Source organism: Vipera berus, assembly GCF_964194415.1.
Source record: "Vipera berus genome assembly, chromosome: 3".
NCBI classification, from domain to species: domain Eukaryota; kingdom Metazoa; phylum Chordata; class Lepidosauria; order Squamata; family Viperidae; genus Vipera; species Vipera berus.
The window spans coordinates 117,582,475-117,600,732 of record NC_138204.1 but is presented as its reverse complement, the minus strand read 5'-3'; the positions used below and the strand labels follow the sequence as shown (position 1 = coordinate 117,600,732).

Genomic DNA, 18,258 nt, shown 5'->3' with positions numbered 1-18,258 from the left:
CCAGCTCCTGCCCACCTAGCAGTTTAAAAGCATGCAAATGCAAGTAGATTAATAGATATCATTTTGGTGGGAAGGTAACAGAGCTCCATGTGCGTTTGGCATATATCCATGCTAGCCACATGACCACGGAAATTGTCTTCGGACAATGCTGGCTCCATCAGCCAAGAAACGGAGATGAGCACTGTGCCCCAGAGTCAGATACGACTGACAGGGAAACCTTTACCTTTACCTTTAATACATTTATAAATACAACAATGAGCTTTACTTAGGACTATCTTGGTATAAGGTTTGGAAACCAGTTTGTTCAAATTGCAATGGCAATATTAGTCGCTGGAGCTACTTGGAGAGACTATATTAAGTGTGCTCTTAAATATAATTGCCCATCAATGAAATATAAAGTGCTGTTTATCATCTAACTATCATTGATCTGGATTGAGAGACTCTTTTTTTTTTTGCTAAATCTCCACTGTTCACTAAGATGAAAAGAAACCTTTGAATGCCACCAGCTTGTCTGATGGTAAAGTGGGATAAGTCTTTCTCATTCATCGCCCGATTTATGGAAAATACTCAGTTCAAGAGAGTTTCAAAAATATATAGAATAGAATAGAGCTGGAAGGGACCTTGGACGTCTTCTAGTCCAGCCCCCTGCTCAAGCAGGAGAACCTATACCATCTCAGACAAGTGACTGTCTAGCCTCTTTTTTAAAACCTCCAGTGATGGAGCGCCCACAATTTCTGGAGACAAGCTGTTCCACTGGTTAATTGTGCTCACTGTCAGGAAGTTTCTCCTTAATTCCAGGTTGCTTCTCTCTTTGATCAGTTTCCAACCATTGTTTCTGGTCCTGACCTCTGGTGCTTTGGTGAATAACGTGACCTCTTCTTTGTGGCAGACCCTCAAATACTGGAATATCATGTCTCCCCTATTTCTTCTTTTCTTTAGACTAGCCAAACCCAAGTCCTGCAGCCATTCTTCATATGTTTTAGTCTCCAGGCCTTTGTTCATCTTAGTTGCTCTTCTCTGAATTTTTTCCAGACTCTCAACATCATTTTTGTGATATGGTGACCAAAATTGGCTGCAGTATTCCAGGTGTGGTCTTACTAGGGTTCTATAAAGCGGTACTAATACTTCACATGTTCTTAATTCTATGCCTCTGTTTATACAACTCAGGATTGTATTATCTTTTTGACTGCTGCTGCAGACTGCTAGCTCATAGTCAAGTGATTTTCCACTAGGACTCCAAGATCCTTCTCACAGTTACTGTTTTTGAGCCAGGTCTCACCCAATCTGTACTTGTACCTTTGATTTTTCCTGCCTAAATGTAAAACTTTGCTTTGCTCCACATTGAAACTCATTTTGTTGGATAGGGCCCTTTGTTCAAGTTTGTCGAGATCTTTTTGGATCCTGAGTTTGTCTTCTGGGGTGTTGGCTACTCCTGCCAGTTTGGTGTCATCTGCAAATTTGATGAGCTCCCCTTCAATTCCCTCATCTAAGTCATTTTTGAAGATATTGAAGAGTACTGGGCCTAAGATGGAGCCTTGTGGTACCCCACTGCTTATTTCTCTCCATGTGGATGTAGTGCCATTGAGGACTACTCGTTGAGTATGGTTTGCCAGACAGCTACAGATCCACCTGGTGGTGATGTTGTCTATTCCATCTTTTCCTAGCTTACCAAGGAATAGGTTGTGGTCTACTTTATCAAATGTCTTACTGAAGCCTAAGTATACTATGTCCACAGCATTTCACTGGTCTACTAGTTTAGTCACTTTGTCAAAGAATGAAATAAGATTGGTTTGGCATGATCTATTTTTAACAAACCCATGCTGGCTACTAGTTATAATTTTATTTGTTTCTCGATGTTCACAGATCTGTTTTTAAATTATTTTTCCCCAGTATCTACCCAGGTGTTGATGTCAGGCTGATTGCTCTGTAGTTTCCTGGGTCTGTTTCCCCCCCCCCTTTCTTGAAGATGGGAACCACATCAGCCCTTTTCCAATCCTCAGGTACTTCCCCAGTGTTTCAGAATTTATGAAAGATATGGTACAGTGGTTCTGAGATAACATCTGCCAATACTTAGTAATAGTTTAAAATGGTTTTAATGTGGGTTTTATGTTGCTTTCAATACTGTACTTTACATGGTTGTTTATGTATTTTAAATAATTTAAATGTTACTGTGAACTACCTTGAGCCATTTAGAAAAAGAACATAAAAGGATAGTTTCTAAAAAGGTGTGTATGTGTGTGTGTGTGTGTGTGTGTGCACGCTCATGCGTGTGCGTGAATGTATGTGTAATACTGCACTAGTGAAGCCACATTTGGAATACTGTGTACAGTTCTGGTCGCCATGATGCAAAAAAGATGCTGAGACCCTAGAAGGTATACAGAGAAGACCAACAAAAATGATAAAGGGTCTGGAAGCTAAACAGTATGATGAATGGTTAAGGACCTAGGCATGTATAGCCTATTGAAGAGACGTCTTAGAGGTGACATGATAGCTGTCTTCCTGTACTTGAGGGCCTGTCACATAGAAGAGGGGGTTGACTTATTTTCAAAGATCCTGAAGGCAGGACAAGAATTAACAACTGGAAACTCATTAAAGAGACACCCAATCTGGAACTAAGGAAAAATTTCCAGACAATGAAAAAAATTAATCAATGGAATGGCTTGCTTCCTAAAATTGTGGGAGCTCCATCACTGGAGGTTTTCAAGAATATGTTGGACAACCATTTTTCCAGAATGATAGAAAGTCTCCTGCCTGAGAAGAGGGTTGGACTAGAGGGCTTCCAAAGTCCATTCCAACTCACTTTCTGGAGTAAAGGTGAAATAATTAGACAAAGGTTATTATAAGAGTAAGTTACTTTATATACTCACTTTTGTACAAATCAGCCAGAAGAAAAAAAAATTAAGCATCTCTTCTGTGCTTGCGTGGTATAATCTATCTAATCCTATACTTAGGATAGATTGGTTCCACTCCAAAAAACTATGGGGATATTTTAAATTAAAAGTAACTCTTGCCAATTTTACTACAGACTAGGTTTAGTGCATTGTATGAACATAACCTTTCAGCACTGCTGCTTTTTAACAATTGCTATGATTTCATTTTCATTCATTATCCTGATTCTTAACTTTTTATTATTATTACAGTCTAGCTAGTGCAACTAATATTGAAAACAAGGCATACACTTATATATAAATCTAAACATATCAGTTGAATTAACATTACAATCAGTGAGTCAGTTTCCTATATTAGCCCATGGCAACCAATTCTTCATGATAAACTGAGAGTAACTTATATTTTAAAATCATACATTTGGTCACAGGTGTCTGTACAGAAGTAGCAGGGGTTCGGGGCAGAGATAAAATATACATTCTCATCTCAAAACACGAACTCTGCCCCTTACCTAAATGGATGCAATGCTGCAACATATGCAAAAGAACAAAACGTCTGTCATGATATCATGACCCAGCCTCCATCATTTTGGCATCATCAAAATTAGAAATATGCAACTATGCTTCTTCTCTGCAGTTATTATATCGACCTGCTGTAAGACTCACTTAAGGTGCATTTTTCCAATTCAAAATTGTAGTATCATCATAAAGATTAGCATCAGTACTAACAGCAGTGTTAACTTTTCCCCTTTTTTACTGTTTTCCTTTAAAAATATTTAGTCATTAAATTTCATTGCACTCACTTCTGTTAAACCACTGACAAATGAGATTTATAATCTCATTTATTGTGTAATTTCTAAATGTTTCAAATCTAAGATGGAAAGATCAGAAACTGCCAAGAAACAATTCTAAAAATATTGTTACTATACTGGATAGTACAATGCACTTTCACATTTTTTTTCATATCCGAGTATCACAATCACAGGGAGAAGCAATGTACACAAATGTACAAATGTCACACAACCCAAATTTAATAATATTCTGAAAAATAACTCTGATAACAGCAGTATAAAACTTGAATGTTCTGCAAAATCAGCATGCAGTTATTATGTGGATTATTTATTATTATTTATATTAATTCTCTGAAATATTTCTTGCCTCTCTTAAATATGCAATTTTATTTTCTTCCAGGCTGTGCATATACTTCTGCACGTAGAGAGACAGTATAGTAGTAGAAAAGAGTTCAGCTTGGAAGATGAAAACAGCATGAAGATGAGCCCCTCACGGTGGAAGGCGTCCAATATGCTACTGGGGAAGAGCAGAGGGCTAGTACTAGTAGCGCCAGAAAGAATGAAGCGACTGGGCCAAAGCCAAAAGGACGCTCAGCTGTGGATGTATCTGGTGGTGAAAGGAAAGTCTGATGCTGTAAAGATTTTTTCTCCATACAAACCTGGAATGTAAGATCCATGAATCAAGGCAAGCTGGATGTGGTCAAACAAGAGATGACAAGACTGAACATTGACATCTTAGGAATCAGTGAACTAAAATGGACAAAAATGGGTGAATTTAATTCAGATAACCATCAGAATCCCTCAGAAGAAATGGAGTAGCCTTCATAGTCAATAAAAGAGTAAGAAAAGCAATACTGGGATACAATCCCCAAAATGACAGAATGATCTCAGTTCGAATCCAAGGCAAACCATTCAATATCACAATAGTCAAAGTCTATGCCCCAACCACCGGTGCTGAAGAGGATGAAATTGACCAGTTCTATGAAGCTCTACAGCACCTTATAGAACTAACACCAAAAAAATGATGTCCTTATCATCATGGAGGATTGGAATGCTAAGTAGGAAGCCAAAGGATAACCGGAATAACAGGCAAGTTTGGCCTTGGAGTAAAAAATGAAGCAGGGGACAGGCTGACAGAATTTTGTCAAGAGAATACAATGGTCATAGCAAACACTCTTTTCCAACAACCCAAGAGACGGCTCTACACATGGACATCACCAAACGGTCAACACAGAAATCAGATTAACTATGTGCTCTGCAGCCAAAGATGGAGAAGCTCTATACAGTCAGTAAAAACAAGACCAGGAGCTGACTGTGGCTCAGACCATGAGTTTCTTGTTGCAAAATTTAGGCTTAAACTGAAGAAAGTAGGGAAAAGCAGTAGGCCACTCAGGTATAAACTAAATTATATCCCTGATGAATATACAGTAGAGGTGACAAATAGATTTAAGGAATTAGATCTGATAGATAAGAGTGCCTGAAGAACTATGGATGGAGGTTCGCAACATTGTACAAGAAGTAGCAACTAAAACCATCCCAAAGAAAAAGAAATGCAAGAAAGCAAAATGATTGTCTGAAGAAGCTTTGCAAATAGCTGAGGAAAGGAGAGAAGCGAAAGGCAAGGGAGAAAAAGAAAGATACACCCAATTGAATGCAGAATTCCAGAGAATAGCTAGAAGAGATAAGAATGCCTTCTTAAATGAACAGTGCAAAGAAATAGAAGAAAACAATAGAATAAGGAGGACCAGAGATCTCTTCAAGAAAATTGGAGAGATGACGGGAACGTTTCATGCAAAGATGGGCATGATTGGCTACCAGTTGCCCTCCGGGTGAGATTTAAGGTGCTGGTACTTACCTTTAAAGCCCTACATGGCTTAGGCCCGGGATACTTGCAGGACCATCTGCTGCCGGGAACAAATTCCCATCGCCCAGTACGCTCACACAGAGAAGGCCTCCTCAGGGTACCGTCAGCTAAGCAATGTCGGCTGGCGACCCCCAGGGGGAGGGCCTTCTCTGTGGGAGCGCCAGCCCTATGGAATCAGCTCCCCCCTGAGCTACGGATGGCCCAAAATCTCCAATCCTTTCGCCGCGGCCTCAAAACACTCCTATTCCACCAGGCTGACCTGGACTGACAGGCATTTTAATTAATTATATTTACAATCTTTAATTTATTCTTAGTTTTTAATTTTAATTTATTGCACAGATGATTTTAATTTTACTGTATTTTTATCTTAATTTCTGTACTTATTATATGTTTTGTTGTTAGCCGCCCTGAGTCCTTCGGGAGATAGGGCGGGATATAAATCCCATCAATCAATCAATAAATAAATAAATGATAAAGGACCAAAATGGCAGGGACCTAACAGAGGCAGAAGAGATTAAGAAGAGGTGGCAAAATTACACAGAAGAACTATACAAGCTTAACATCCCTGATAACCACAGTGAGGTGGTTACTGACCTTGAGCCAGACATCTTATAATGTGAAGTGAAGTGGGCCTTAGGAAAGCTGAGCAACAACAAAGCTAGTGGAGGTGACAGTATTCCAACTGAGCTATTCAAAATCTTAAAAGACGATGCAGTAAAAGTGCTACACTCAATTTGCCTGCAAATTTGGAAAACTCAACAGTGGCCACAGGATTGGAAAAGATCAGTTTACATTCCAATTCCAAAGAAAGGCAGTGCCAAAGAATGTTCAAACTATCGCACCATTGCACTCATTTCTCATGCTAGTAAAGTTATGCTTAAAATCCTACAAGCTAGACTCCAGCAGTATGTGGATCGAGAACTACCAGAAGTACAGGCAGGATTTCGAAGAGGCAGAGGAACTAGAGATCAAATAGCCAACATACGCTGGATCATGGAGAAAGCTAGGGAGTTCCAGAAAAACATCTACTTCTGCTTCATTGACTATGCTAAAGGCTTTGATTGTGTGGATCACAACAAACTGTGGCAAGTTCTTAAAGAGATGGGAGTACCAGACCATCTCATTTGTCTCTTGAGAAATCTATATGCGGGTCAAGAAGCAACAGTGAGAACTGGACACGGAATCACTGATTGGTTCAAAATTGGGAAAGGAGTCCAGCAAGGCTGTATAATGTCACCCTGCCTATTTAATTTATATGCAGAGCACATCATGAGAAAGACAGGGCTAGATGAATCTAAAGTTGGAATTAAGATTGCCAAGAGAAATATCAACAACCTAAGATATGCAGATGATACCACTCTAATGGCAGAAAGTGAAGAGGAACTAAAAAGCCTCTTGTTGCGAGTGAAGAAGGAGAGTGCAAAATTTGGCTTGAAACTTGACATTAAGAAATCCAAGATCATGGCATCTGGCCCTCTCAATTCCTGGCAAATAGATGGGGAAGAAATGGAGGTAGTGACAGATTTTATTTTCCTGGGCTCCAAGATCACCACAGATGGGGACTGCAGCCAAGAAATTAAAAGACGCTTGCTCCTTGGGAGGAAAGCCATGGCAAATCTAGATAGCACACTAAAAAGCAGAGACATCACCCTGCCAACAAAAGTGCATATAGTCAAGGCTATGGTCTTCCCAGCTGCAATGTTTGGCTGTGAAACTTGGACCATAAGAAAGGCTGAGCGCCAAAGAATTGAGGCCTTTGAACTATAGTGCTGGAGAAGACTCCTGCGAGTTCCTTGGACTGCAAGGCAATCAAATCGGTCAGTCCTAGAGGAGATCAACCCTGACTGCTCTTTAGAAGGCCAGATCCTGAAGTTGAAACTCAAATACTTTGGCCATCTAATGAGAAGGAAGGACACACTGGAAAAGAGCCTAATGCTGGGAAAGGTTGAGGCCAAGAGAAGAAAGGGACGACAGAGAATGAGGTGGCTGGATGGAGTCACTGAAGCAGTAGGCATGAGCTTAAATGGACTCCAGAAGATGGTAGAGGACAGGAAGGCCTGGAGGAACGTTGTCCATGGGGTTGTGATGGGTCAGACACGACTTCGCAGCTAACAATAAAAACCACATCTGACTTAATATGTATCACTAACTATACTTGCATTAGTGCATTATTTCTTCCCCCACAACCTTCCTTTAAATGACATTCCTTATGAGGTGCTAAAACACACACAAAGGACAAGCAAAGATGTTCTAAAGTTCTTCACCTAAGGTTTAGTACACAATAGAATATGAAGTTTTTCTTTTTACTATTTGGCCATGTGTTAATTTAAAGAAGGTATAAATATATCATTCTCTAATTCAGGGTGGGGAATTAATTTTCCAAAGGGGCCACATGAGAAACTGTGACTGCTGTGGAGGATAAAACCAATAGGGCTGTGAAGGTGTGTAGGCGTGCATGCACACACACTTTTATGTAAATTGGAAAAAAATATCAGTTGCCTTCAAAATAAAAGCAATGGAGTTGTACTGCATGCTTGATGTGTACTTGTTTACATTTGATTGTAATATCCAATTAACCTCATGTAGGCCAGACAGGAACAGTGAAAAGGCCAGATGTGACCCAGATGAAATGCCCAGATCTGCTCTAATTGCTTTCGGCACAACATTCCTCAACATACTGTATTCCTTTTTTAAATGTTTAAAAGAGACTGTTTTGAAAGCAGATAAGCTACATCTACACTATATATTGACTTTGGGCACTATAGGAAAATCCAAGTATAAAATCCAATAAAATTTTGGGGAAACTAAATCAATAGACATTGTGTATTGCTGACAAGCTAGATTTTTGTTTGTTTGTGGTACCCACTGTATGTTATTTTTGTACTTTAATGATAGTTACTTTTGAAATTACTAGTGGAAGGAAAGTAGAAAATGGCAATGTTAAAAATAAAACAGAGCATTAGGTAAAATTAACAATCCTTGGCCAAATTTTAGCTTTCAATCCAATTAGTTCACTGCTACCACTTTCTACTCTCCATTTTATTTTAAAAAGAAAAGCAGGAAAATACTCCCTAATCAGTGCTTAAACTTGAACAATAAAATGTGAGGATACCAGATGGATGGCCCTCATTCATCTTATTAGATTTATCTGGCCCTTGGCCAGAAAAGCAGCCATTGCAGTGAGTTTTTTCATTCCATTTGCTTAATGTAAAAGTTCCAAGTTCTACTCCTGTAGAAGATAATTTTACAAATTCTTGTTCCAACTTTCATGCAGTTTGCCAACTTGTGTTAAAACCAACAATCATATGATAACTGTGAAAAATTAATGGAAACCTGGTCATTTGCTCATTTTAATAAAGTGGCAGGTTAATGAGAGAAGAATGGTGTTTGCAATTAACTACCATTTGAGATTTTGATTCACAGCATATACTGGCTAGTTGTGGCTTCAAGCACACCATTTAAGAATGGGACTAAAATTATAGAGATTAATCTAAATATAGAGCAGGACTCCAGTGCTGCAACCCAAACAAGGTACTGCCTTTGCCTCCCCCCCCCCTTACACTAATGTTTGTAATATAATAACCCTGGAGATAAATGGCATGTTGTCTAAAAAGGCAGGATGAAGCAAGAGGAGATTCAGTGGTGGGAAGAAGTCAGATTATCCTGTGACACTGAGCAAGCCAGTTCTTTTTTTTTTCCAATCTGGGACTACTGAATCACTCAAGCAAAGTGAACAAAATGTGTAATCTGAAGGAGTTGCACATGATCAAAGGGAACAAATATACCGTATATACTTGAGTATAAGCCGACTCGAGTATAAGCCGAGACCCCCAATTTCACCCCCAAAAACTGGAAAAAGTTATTGACTCGAGTATAAGCCGATCCGCCGTTCTGCAAGCCTGAATACACAGGAATACCCTGTGTGGCCGCGGCTCGTCGGCAGGTCTCCGTTCCTCCTGCCGACCTTTGGGGAGGTTTGGGCGCCTCCCCAAACCTCCCCAAACCTCGGCAGGTCTCCGTTCCTCCTGCCGACCTTTGGGGAGGTTTGGGCGCCTCCCCAAACCTCGGCAGGTCTCCGTTCCTCCTGCCGACCTTTGGGGAGGTTTGGGCGCCTCCCCAAACCTCTGCAGGTCTCCGTTCCTCCGCGCAGACCTGCCGACCTTTGGGGAGGTTTGGGCGCCTCCCCAAACCTCCCCAAACCTCGGCAGGTCTCCGTTCCTCCTGCCGACCTTTGGGGAGGTTTGGGCGCCTCCCCAAACCTCGGCAGGTCTCCGTTCCTCCGCGCAGACCTGCCGACCTTTGGGGAGGTTTGGGCGCCTCCCCAAACGTCCCCAAACCTCGGCAGGTCTCCGTTCCTGTTTGGGGAGGTTTGGGCGCCTCCCCAAACCTCCCCAAACCTCGGCAGGTCTCCGTTCCTCCGCGCAGACCTGCCGACGTTTGGGGAGGTTTGGGCGCCTCCCCAAACCTCCCCAAAACTCGGCAGGTCTCCGTTCCTGTTTGGGGAGGTTTGGGCGCCTCCCCAAACCTCCCCAAACCTCGGCAGGTCTCCGTTCCTCCGCGCAGACCTGCCGACCTTTGGGGAGGTTTGGGCGCCTCCCCAAACGTCCCCAAACCTCGGCAGGTCTCCGTTCCTGTTTGGGGAGGTTTGGGCGCCTCCCCAAACCTCCCCAAACCTCGGCAGGTCTCCGTTCCTCCGCGCAGACCTGCCGACCTTTGGGGAGGTTTGGGCGCCTCCCCAAACCTCCCCAAACCTCGGCAGGTCTCCGTTCCTGTTTGGGGAGGTTTGGGCGCCTCCCCAAACCTCCCCAAACCTCGGCAGGTCTCCGTTCCTCCGCGCAGACCTGCCGACCTTTGGGGAGGTTTGGGCGCCTCCCCAAACGTCCCCAAACCTCGGCAGGTCTCCGTTCCTGTTTGGGGAGGTTTGGGCGCCTCCCCAAACCTCCCCAAACCTCGGCAGGTTTCCGTTCCTCCGCGCAGACCTGCCGACCTTTGGGGAGGTTTGGGGAGGCGCCCAAACCTCCCCAAAGGTCGGCAGGAAGAACGGAGACCTGCCGAGGTTTGGGGAGGTTTGGGGAGGCGCCCAAACCTCCCCAAAGGTCGGCAGGTCTGCGCGGAGGAACGGAGACCTGCCGAGGTTTGGGGAGGCGCCCAAACCTCCCCAAACAGGAACGGAGACCTGCCGAGGTTTGGGGAGGTTTGGGGAGGCGCCCAAACCTCCCCAAAGGTCGGCAGGTCTGCGCGGAGGAACGGAGACCTGCCGAGGTTTGGGGAGGTTTGGGGAGGCGCCCAAACCTCCCCAAACAGGAACGGAGACCTGCCGAGGTTTGGGGAGGTTTGGGGAGGCGCCCAAACCTCCCCAAACGTCGGCAGGTCTGCGCGGAGGAACGGAGACCTGCCGAGGTTTGGGGACGTTTGGGGAGGCGCCCAAACCTCCCCAAACAGGAACGGAGACCTGCCGAGGTTTGGGGACGTTTGGGGAGGCGCCCAAACCTCCCCAAAGGTCGGCAGGTCTGCGCGGAGGAACGGAGACCTGCCGAGGTTTGGGGAGGTTTGGGGAGGCGCCCAAACCTCCCCAAACAGGAACGGAGACCTGCCGAGGTTTGGGGACGTTTGGGGAGGCGCCCAAACCTCCCCAAAGGTCGGCAGGTCTGCGCGGAGGAACGGAGACCTGCCGAGGTTTGGGGAGGTTTGGGGAGGCGCCCAAACCTCCCCAAACAGGAACAGAGACCTGCCGAGGTTTGGGGACGTTTGGGGAGGCGCCCAAACCTCCCCAAAGGTCGGCAGGTCTGCGCGGAGGAACGGAGACCTGCCGAGGTTTGGGGAGGCGCCCAAACCTCCCCAAACAGGAACGGAGACCTGCCGAGGTTTGGGGAGGTTTGGGGAGGCGCCCAAACCTCCCCAAAGGTCGGCAGGAGGAACGGAGACCTGCCGAGGTTTGGGGAGGCGCCCAAACCTCCCCAAAGGTCGGCAGGAGGAACGGAGACCTGGGGAGGTTTGGGGAGGCGCCCAAACCTCCCCAAAGGTCGGCAGGAGGAACGGAGACCTGCCGAGGTTTGGGGAGGTTTGGGGAGGCGCCCAAACCTCCCCAAACAGGAACGGAGACCTGCCGAGGTTTGGGGACGTTTGGGGAGGCGCCCAAACCTCCCCAAAGGTCGGCAGGTCTGCGCGGAGGAACGGAGACCTGCCGAGGTTTGGGGAGGCGCCCAAACCTCCCCAAACAGGAACGGAGACCTGCCGAGGTTTGGGGAGGTTTGGGGAGGCGCCCAAACCTCCCCAAAGGTCGGCAGGAGGAACGGAGACCTGCCGAGGTTTGGGGAGGCGCCCAAACCTCCCCAAAGGTCGGCAGGAGGAACGGAGACCTGGGGAGGTTTGGGGAGGCGCCCAAACCTCCCCAAAGGTCGGCAGGAGGAACGGAGACCTGCCGAGGTTTGGGGAGGTTTGGGGAGGCGCCCAAACCTCCCCAAACGTCGGCAGGTCTGCGCGGAGGAACGGAGACCTGCCGAGGTTTGGGGAGGCGCCCAAACCTCCCCAAACGTCGGCAAGTCTCCGTTCCTCCGCGCCCTGCCTGCCTGCTTCTTTCCGCTGCGGAAAGAAGCAGGCAGGCAAGGCGCGGAGTTTGGGGAGGTGCGCGCGCACCTCCCCAAACCTCCCCAAACTTCGGCAGGTCTCGGACGGCGGTGGCTTGGGAGAGGTGCGGGCGATCCCGGAAGCACCAAAGCCTCGGCCGCGCACAAGTCCTCGGTAAGTTTTTTTTGTTGACTGGAGTATAAGCCGAAGTGGAATTTTTCAGCCTAAAAAGTGGGCTGAAAAATTCGGCTTATACTCAAGTATATACGGTACGCAAAATAAGCAGAATCAGTTGCGATTTTGAAGGAAACAAGTACAGTTGTCAAATTGTGACCATTTGGTTCAGAGAAGACAGAGCAACCTTTTCAGAAATATACATCCATCTAAAACTTCTCTCTCTTATACATTTACGTACATGTATGTCACATGGAAAACAGTGACACCTACCCCCCCAAAAGAAAAATAACAGAGTCATGACTTGGTTGTACCATAATTTTAATATCTAAACAGAACCTTCTATTAAGCCTGCTATATAATTACTTAAGAGGACATGAGTTGCTAACTAACCACCTGTTTGGAATATTTAAAAGATGAAAATCCGGCTCTCCAACCAATTGTTGTCTCGAATATAAACTCTCCACCTGCCTGCTCCTTTTGGGAAAAACTGGCATGATTTCAGAACCTCCCTAGCTAGCCAGGTCCAGTACTCCTCCTCTAAGTTTCTCTAGTGTTTAATCAGAATCTTCCTCCCTGTAATTTAGAAACAGGAATCCCTTTAAATTATACAGCCAAATGCCAGTACTGGATTATCATCACCAGCTGTCTGTTGAGAAGTCATGGTAATGTAGAATGGAAGCTCTCATCCAGCGTCAGCCTGGAATATTCTGAAATTTATGGAAAAGGAGAAGGGGAGGGGACTGTCTCATTATTGCTACTTCACACCCTCATGGCTCCATCAGCTGGGCTCCATGCATAATTTACCTAGAGCAGACATGTCAAACACAAGGCCCGGGGCCGGATCAGGCCCGTGAAGTGGTTTCATGTGGCCTGCGAAAGCCATCCTGGAAACAGTGAAGGAACGGCCCCCACTGCCTTGGCCTTGGCCCAGAGACCCTCCTTCTGCCAGAGACCCTCAGATCTGTCTCACTCCTGCCCAGGCCCCCATAGGCACCCTTGATGCGAACGATGTAGAGCTGGCCACACCCACCCAGCAGGCCATACACACTCTAGCCACACCCACCCAGTAGGCCACGCCCAGCCTGGCCATACCCACCCGGCCCCCTGAGGGCAACCACAATGCTGATGCGGCCCTCAATGAAATTGAGTTTGACACCCCTGACCTAGAGACTCTCCAATAGTCCCTTGGAACATAGAGGGAATCTATTATGTTAGAATACCTTGATTAACATTTAGCAGTCATGTACAAAAGTTACTGAGACACATAACTCAATTCAGCTAATGTTCCATCTGTAAAATAATCTTGCAAAAGGGCAAGCAATAATTACCTGAAAGCATTTTCTAAAGAAAAAGAACAGCATGATAATGTTATAAAGCTCCTTTCTTGTATCAGTTTCTTACAGGATTTCAGATACCTTGTTTGGAACTTCTATATTTTGAGTCTGGATACAGTATATGCAGGAAATATGAAGTTACACTCACAGAAGTGCTATTAGTTAAATACAGCTATAAGAATTGTTATTATCCATGAAGCCTCAACCCAGACTGACTAAGATCCTAGATAGGAATGTTGCAGGAGGAGGTAAACAATACTGTTTAAGAAATATTCAACATATGGTGGTCAGGAGAAAATACAATTGGTTGTATAACTTTCCAGTTGATAAAGATTTTAAAGAGCCAAATGGAATCAGAACAGGGCACTGTCGACTTGATTTTATGTGTGTGTTCTGTATGTATGTCTCTCCACACGCATGAAGTATATATGTCATCCTCAAATGGTCTTCAAGAACCTCCCATAAGCCTATAGATACCTTCAACCTCTGCTTATTGTATAAATTCTGCCCTCTCATCCATGTCTCTCCCTTTCTCGCTGATATATTATTTGACTGTTTTCTCTTTAAGCTTGGCCTCTTCTAGCATTTCAACACTGTAGAAATCAGATCATCCTTTATCTTTATTATGTACTTTTTGTTATTGTTCTATCCTATAAAAATTGCTCAATAGTTCAAAACCAGATGAACTATGAAGGAGATAAGGACAAAGTGGTAATTAGATGACACCTTATAGGGTTATTCATCCAAATAGTGAGCAGGTTTTTCAGTGTACAATAGTCAAATACCGGTAATAATATCATGCATTTTGATGTTAAAGGTGTGCTTCATGCACAAAGTCAAATTACACAGTCTCAAAACTGAGCACAGAATGATGCTCCTTCAACTGGCTCTGTCCTTTATATCTATGTGTTCAAGTCCTCCATCACCTGAATAATGCAAGGAGACCTGAAGGACCACTGTGGTTTCTTTCTTGGGAGTGTGAGTAAAGCTCTTTATGAAAAGCAAAATTCTGTCTTCCCCAAAATATCCTTCCTTATAAAACATTTGGTTGCTTGTTTCTTTTAAGTGCAAGCCATTGTTAAGGGTGCTGTAAAGTTATTAATAGCCAAAATAGAGCAAAATTGTGTTCTTGATATTAGCAGATTAACTCACCAAATTTATTTCCAAATATTGATAACTTAAGTGAAGACTCTGTATGGGAAGTAGCCAGTTTTTTCGATGGATGAAGTGGTGAGTACTACTCAATAAACATCTGACCATACAGGTCATTGCCCAAATGCCAAGGAGAATACTTTCCCTAAGATGGGCTCAAAAATAACCATTTATGATGCCTTTCCCCAATACCAATAAATAATTAGCTAAGTTCCTGTGAATTCCATAAAGATATTTGTATATGGGTTGGTAGATCAAGTTTTTTGAAATATGTTAATGGAATCAAAGCAGCCACATATGCAGTAATGATATCTACATGGTTTGTGGTTTGCATTCCTCCCTAACATCTGCCATTTACTGAAAGGAAGCATTAGGCTGGATAAGGTTCTGTGCCACTGCATAAGGGAAAATCAACTTTTTTTCTTCTTCTCCTGTGAACACTATTTACAGGGGAATCATATCTGGCCCAAATAAATAACTACATAAATGCAATATAGTATCCTGTAAGTAGAACATTGTTAGTTACTCATTCCTGTCAGTCCCTAAGGATGGAACTTCTCTGTGTCTGAACTAGAACTGACCGCTTCAGACATAAGTAGCTAATGGATGAAACAGGGACAATAACATCACTTTCAAAAACAGGTCAATGATGTCAGAATTCTCCACAATTAAAAAAAAGAGTGGATTGTGGGGCTAGATGAACATCAGTGATGTAAGCAGTAGAATATCAGTGCAAGACAGCATTATATGTATGCAGTTTAATTTATCTTATGTGTACCCTGCTTTTAATTCAAGAGTTCAAAGTGTTTTTATTAACTGAGAAATAGTTACCATAGATGATACACAGCAAGACAATTTCAAGGTCTAAAGAAAAGACCAATTCTGAGCTTATTTGTGTCACGTAGGTTCCACAAAATGCAAGCAGCCAACCTTTAAGGAGCCTATGGAAAATATTAGAACTTTTTCCTTTGTGCTACCTAACAACAGTTGTCTCCACAATGATCCTTATACCCAAGTGATCAGTTGCTATCTGTATTTCTTGGCTCCTTCATTTGTCCCTGGTACCCAATACTCAACTCTTTCACTGGATCAATTGCCAATTTTCTATCTCACATTCTTTTCCATTAAGCCTTCTGTTTGTCTATTTTGCAAGGGAAATTGGAGAATATGTATGATGTATCGAAAGACTGGGAAGCCACCGCCCATCTATGTTTCCAGCAATTGTGCAGTTTTCCAAAAACACTTGCCTTTGAAGTTAATTTTACTTTCTTTGTATCAAACACCGTATCAATGTTCCTAGGTGTTTGTGGGTCTGCAATTCTACATTTTTAAAGAATCAATGAACAGTCAGCATAAGAGCATCACAGAAATTAAGGCTGCATTCCATTAGGTTACTTATAGTTAAATATTAATTAGAAAAAGATACATTCAATAAGCTATTTCGTTTTCTCCTCATTACAACTCTGTAGACGTTACATCAGTCATTGTCTGGTTGATGCTGGAAACAAACAAAATGTTCACATTTGTGTAATACTTGTATAAATTATTAAATTAGATTGGAGTATAATTTCAATCTAAAAAGTGCTTAATTGGGAGAGCAAAGTAGTCTTGCACAGTGACAGTTTTCTGAAAAATATCCATGGGATTTGTAGGTTAGAAGTACAGTAAGGTAAAAAGCCATGGTCCACTGCCCCTTATTGTTACCCTGAATTATAACTTCTAAAATTATCACAGTATAATTGCTGCATATTTATTTGCATCCAAAGACGCTGGGTCTTTGACTGAAGGCAACAGTGAAAAAGCACCTGTTCTTGAAACTTCAGACATTAATTCTGCGCGGAATAAAACGAGGAAGTATCTGCAGGTGTAATCCAACCTGGAAACTGAATTCCCAGAATGCAAGCGAAAAGTTGAACCAATGAATGACTAGGAAAGCCAACGAGGCGGACTCAGCTACTAAGGAATCCTGCCTCGGAAGCGTCTTTGGCAGAACCATCGACCCCCTCTCCAAAGCAATTTCATCCCGTCTCCGGACTTACCCTCGGAGGAACAAGCCTCGGAAGCTATTTGTACTGTAAAGATAAGAGTTTGACACAGACACCCCGAAAAGAACTTCAAAGCGGCGCAAAGATGCAAGAGCGGAGCTCAGCAGGAAAGGTAACTGTTCACCGCCCTGAGTCCTCCGGGAGAAGGGCGGTATATAAATAAAATTTATAATAATAATAATAATAATAATAATAATAATAATAATAATAATAAGAAGAAGAAGAAGAAGAAGAAGAAGAAGAAGAAGAAGAAGAAGAAGAAGAAGAAGAAGAAGAAGAAGAAGAAGAAGAAGAACAACAACAACAACAACAACAACAACAACAACAACAACAACAACAACAACAACAACAACTATTGGGAGTCGACCTGGTCAGCAGGAACAGGCGTCTTTTCTCCCAGAAGGTGTTGAGCGGTGGAATTCCAAGCCCCAGTCAGGCTCCGTTGCAACCCTTCCCTAAAACTTGACGCCGGGATCCGAGCGTAGAGTTTGAGGAGACCGCGAAGAACCCATCCAAACGCCAGCCGAGAAGAACTAAAGGAAGAGCGACCTAACAACTGTGCCACATCCGAGCCGAGGAAGTTCCGAAAGACCAAAGGAGCCGAGATTCAAATCGCCGAAAGCCCCATTTTCCTTTCCCCCCCCCCCTGGCCAATTCTAGTCCTCCCCGTTCTTTGCAAGCGCCCAGGGGCTGCTAAGCAAGCACTCCTCCTTGCCCGGCCCCCATCAGACGGCGCCCCACCGGCCAGACGGCCCCTTTACCTTGGCCTCGAAGACGATGCCATGCTGGAAGGCGTCGTCGTTATGCAGCGGGATGCGCAGGTCGTGCCTGTCGTCCACTAGGTTGTATCGAGACCTGACCGGGGGAGAGGCTCCCACCGGCATGGCGAGGGAAAGCGAGCGGCTCCCCGGGCAGGCTGCGCGCCAAGCTGGCGACGTTCTGTAAGGCACGGCAGCGCCACTAGCCGCCGCCTCCTCCGCCTGATCCCGAAGCGGGGCGGGACCTGCTTGGAGGTGGGATCTGGGCTTTCTCCCGGTGGTGTCCCATACAGCGGGACTTCCCGAGAAGCAAGGGCAGCGCGTTCCCGGGGCATGCGCCAAGGCGGGCGAAAAGCCGGGGCCCGAGAGTCCGATGGGAGGGTTTATCTCCTTCCTACGAGAATCCAATGGCGAAGCAGGCGGGGCGGGACTGGAGAGGAGTCTGGGTTCGTCGCGCTCTCTGTGGATGCGAGTCCGCGCGCCGTAAAGTGAGGCCCCCCCAGGTTCGCCGCGAGAAACTGTCGGGCGACGAAAGTAGTTCTGTGTTTAGATCAGGGGGTCTTCAAACTTGGCCCTTTTATGACTTGTGGACTTCAACTCCCAGAATTCCTCAGCCAGCAAAGCTGGCTGAGGAATTCTGGGAGTTGAAGTCCACAAGTCATAAAAGGGCCAAATTTGAAGACCC

General features: G+C 44.5%; 1 protein-coding gene across 1 annotated transcript in view; it reads right to left on the bottom strand.

Annotated features, from left to right (window-relative positions):
- LOC308665426 (carboxyl-terminal PDZ ligand of neuronal nitric oxide synthase protein-like) overlaps positions 1-17,797 on the bottom strand; it is an 86,177-nt gene extending 68,380 nt beyond the window's left edge. Inside the window, 1 exon segment of the mRNA XM_081323442.1 lies at positions 17,577-17,797. Within this exon segment, the coding sequence (XP_081179568.1) occupies positions 17,577-17,699 (123 nt within the window). The 5' untranslated portion in view covers positions 17,700-17,797.
- Positions 17,798-18,258: the final 461 nt, after the last annotated feature.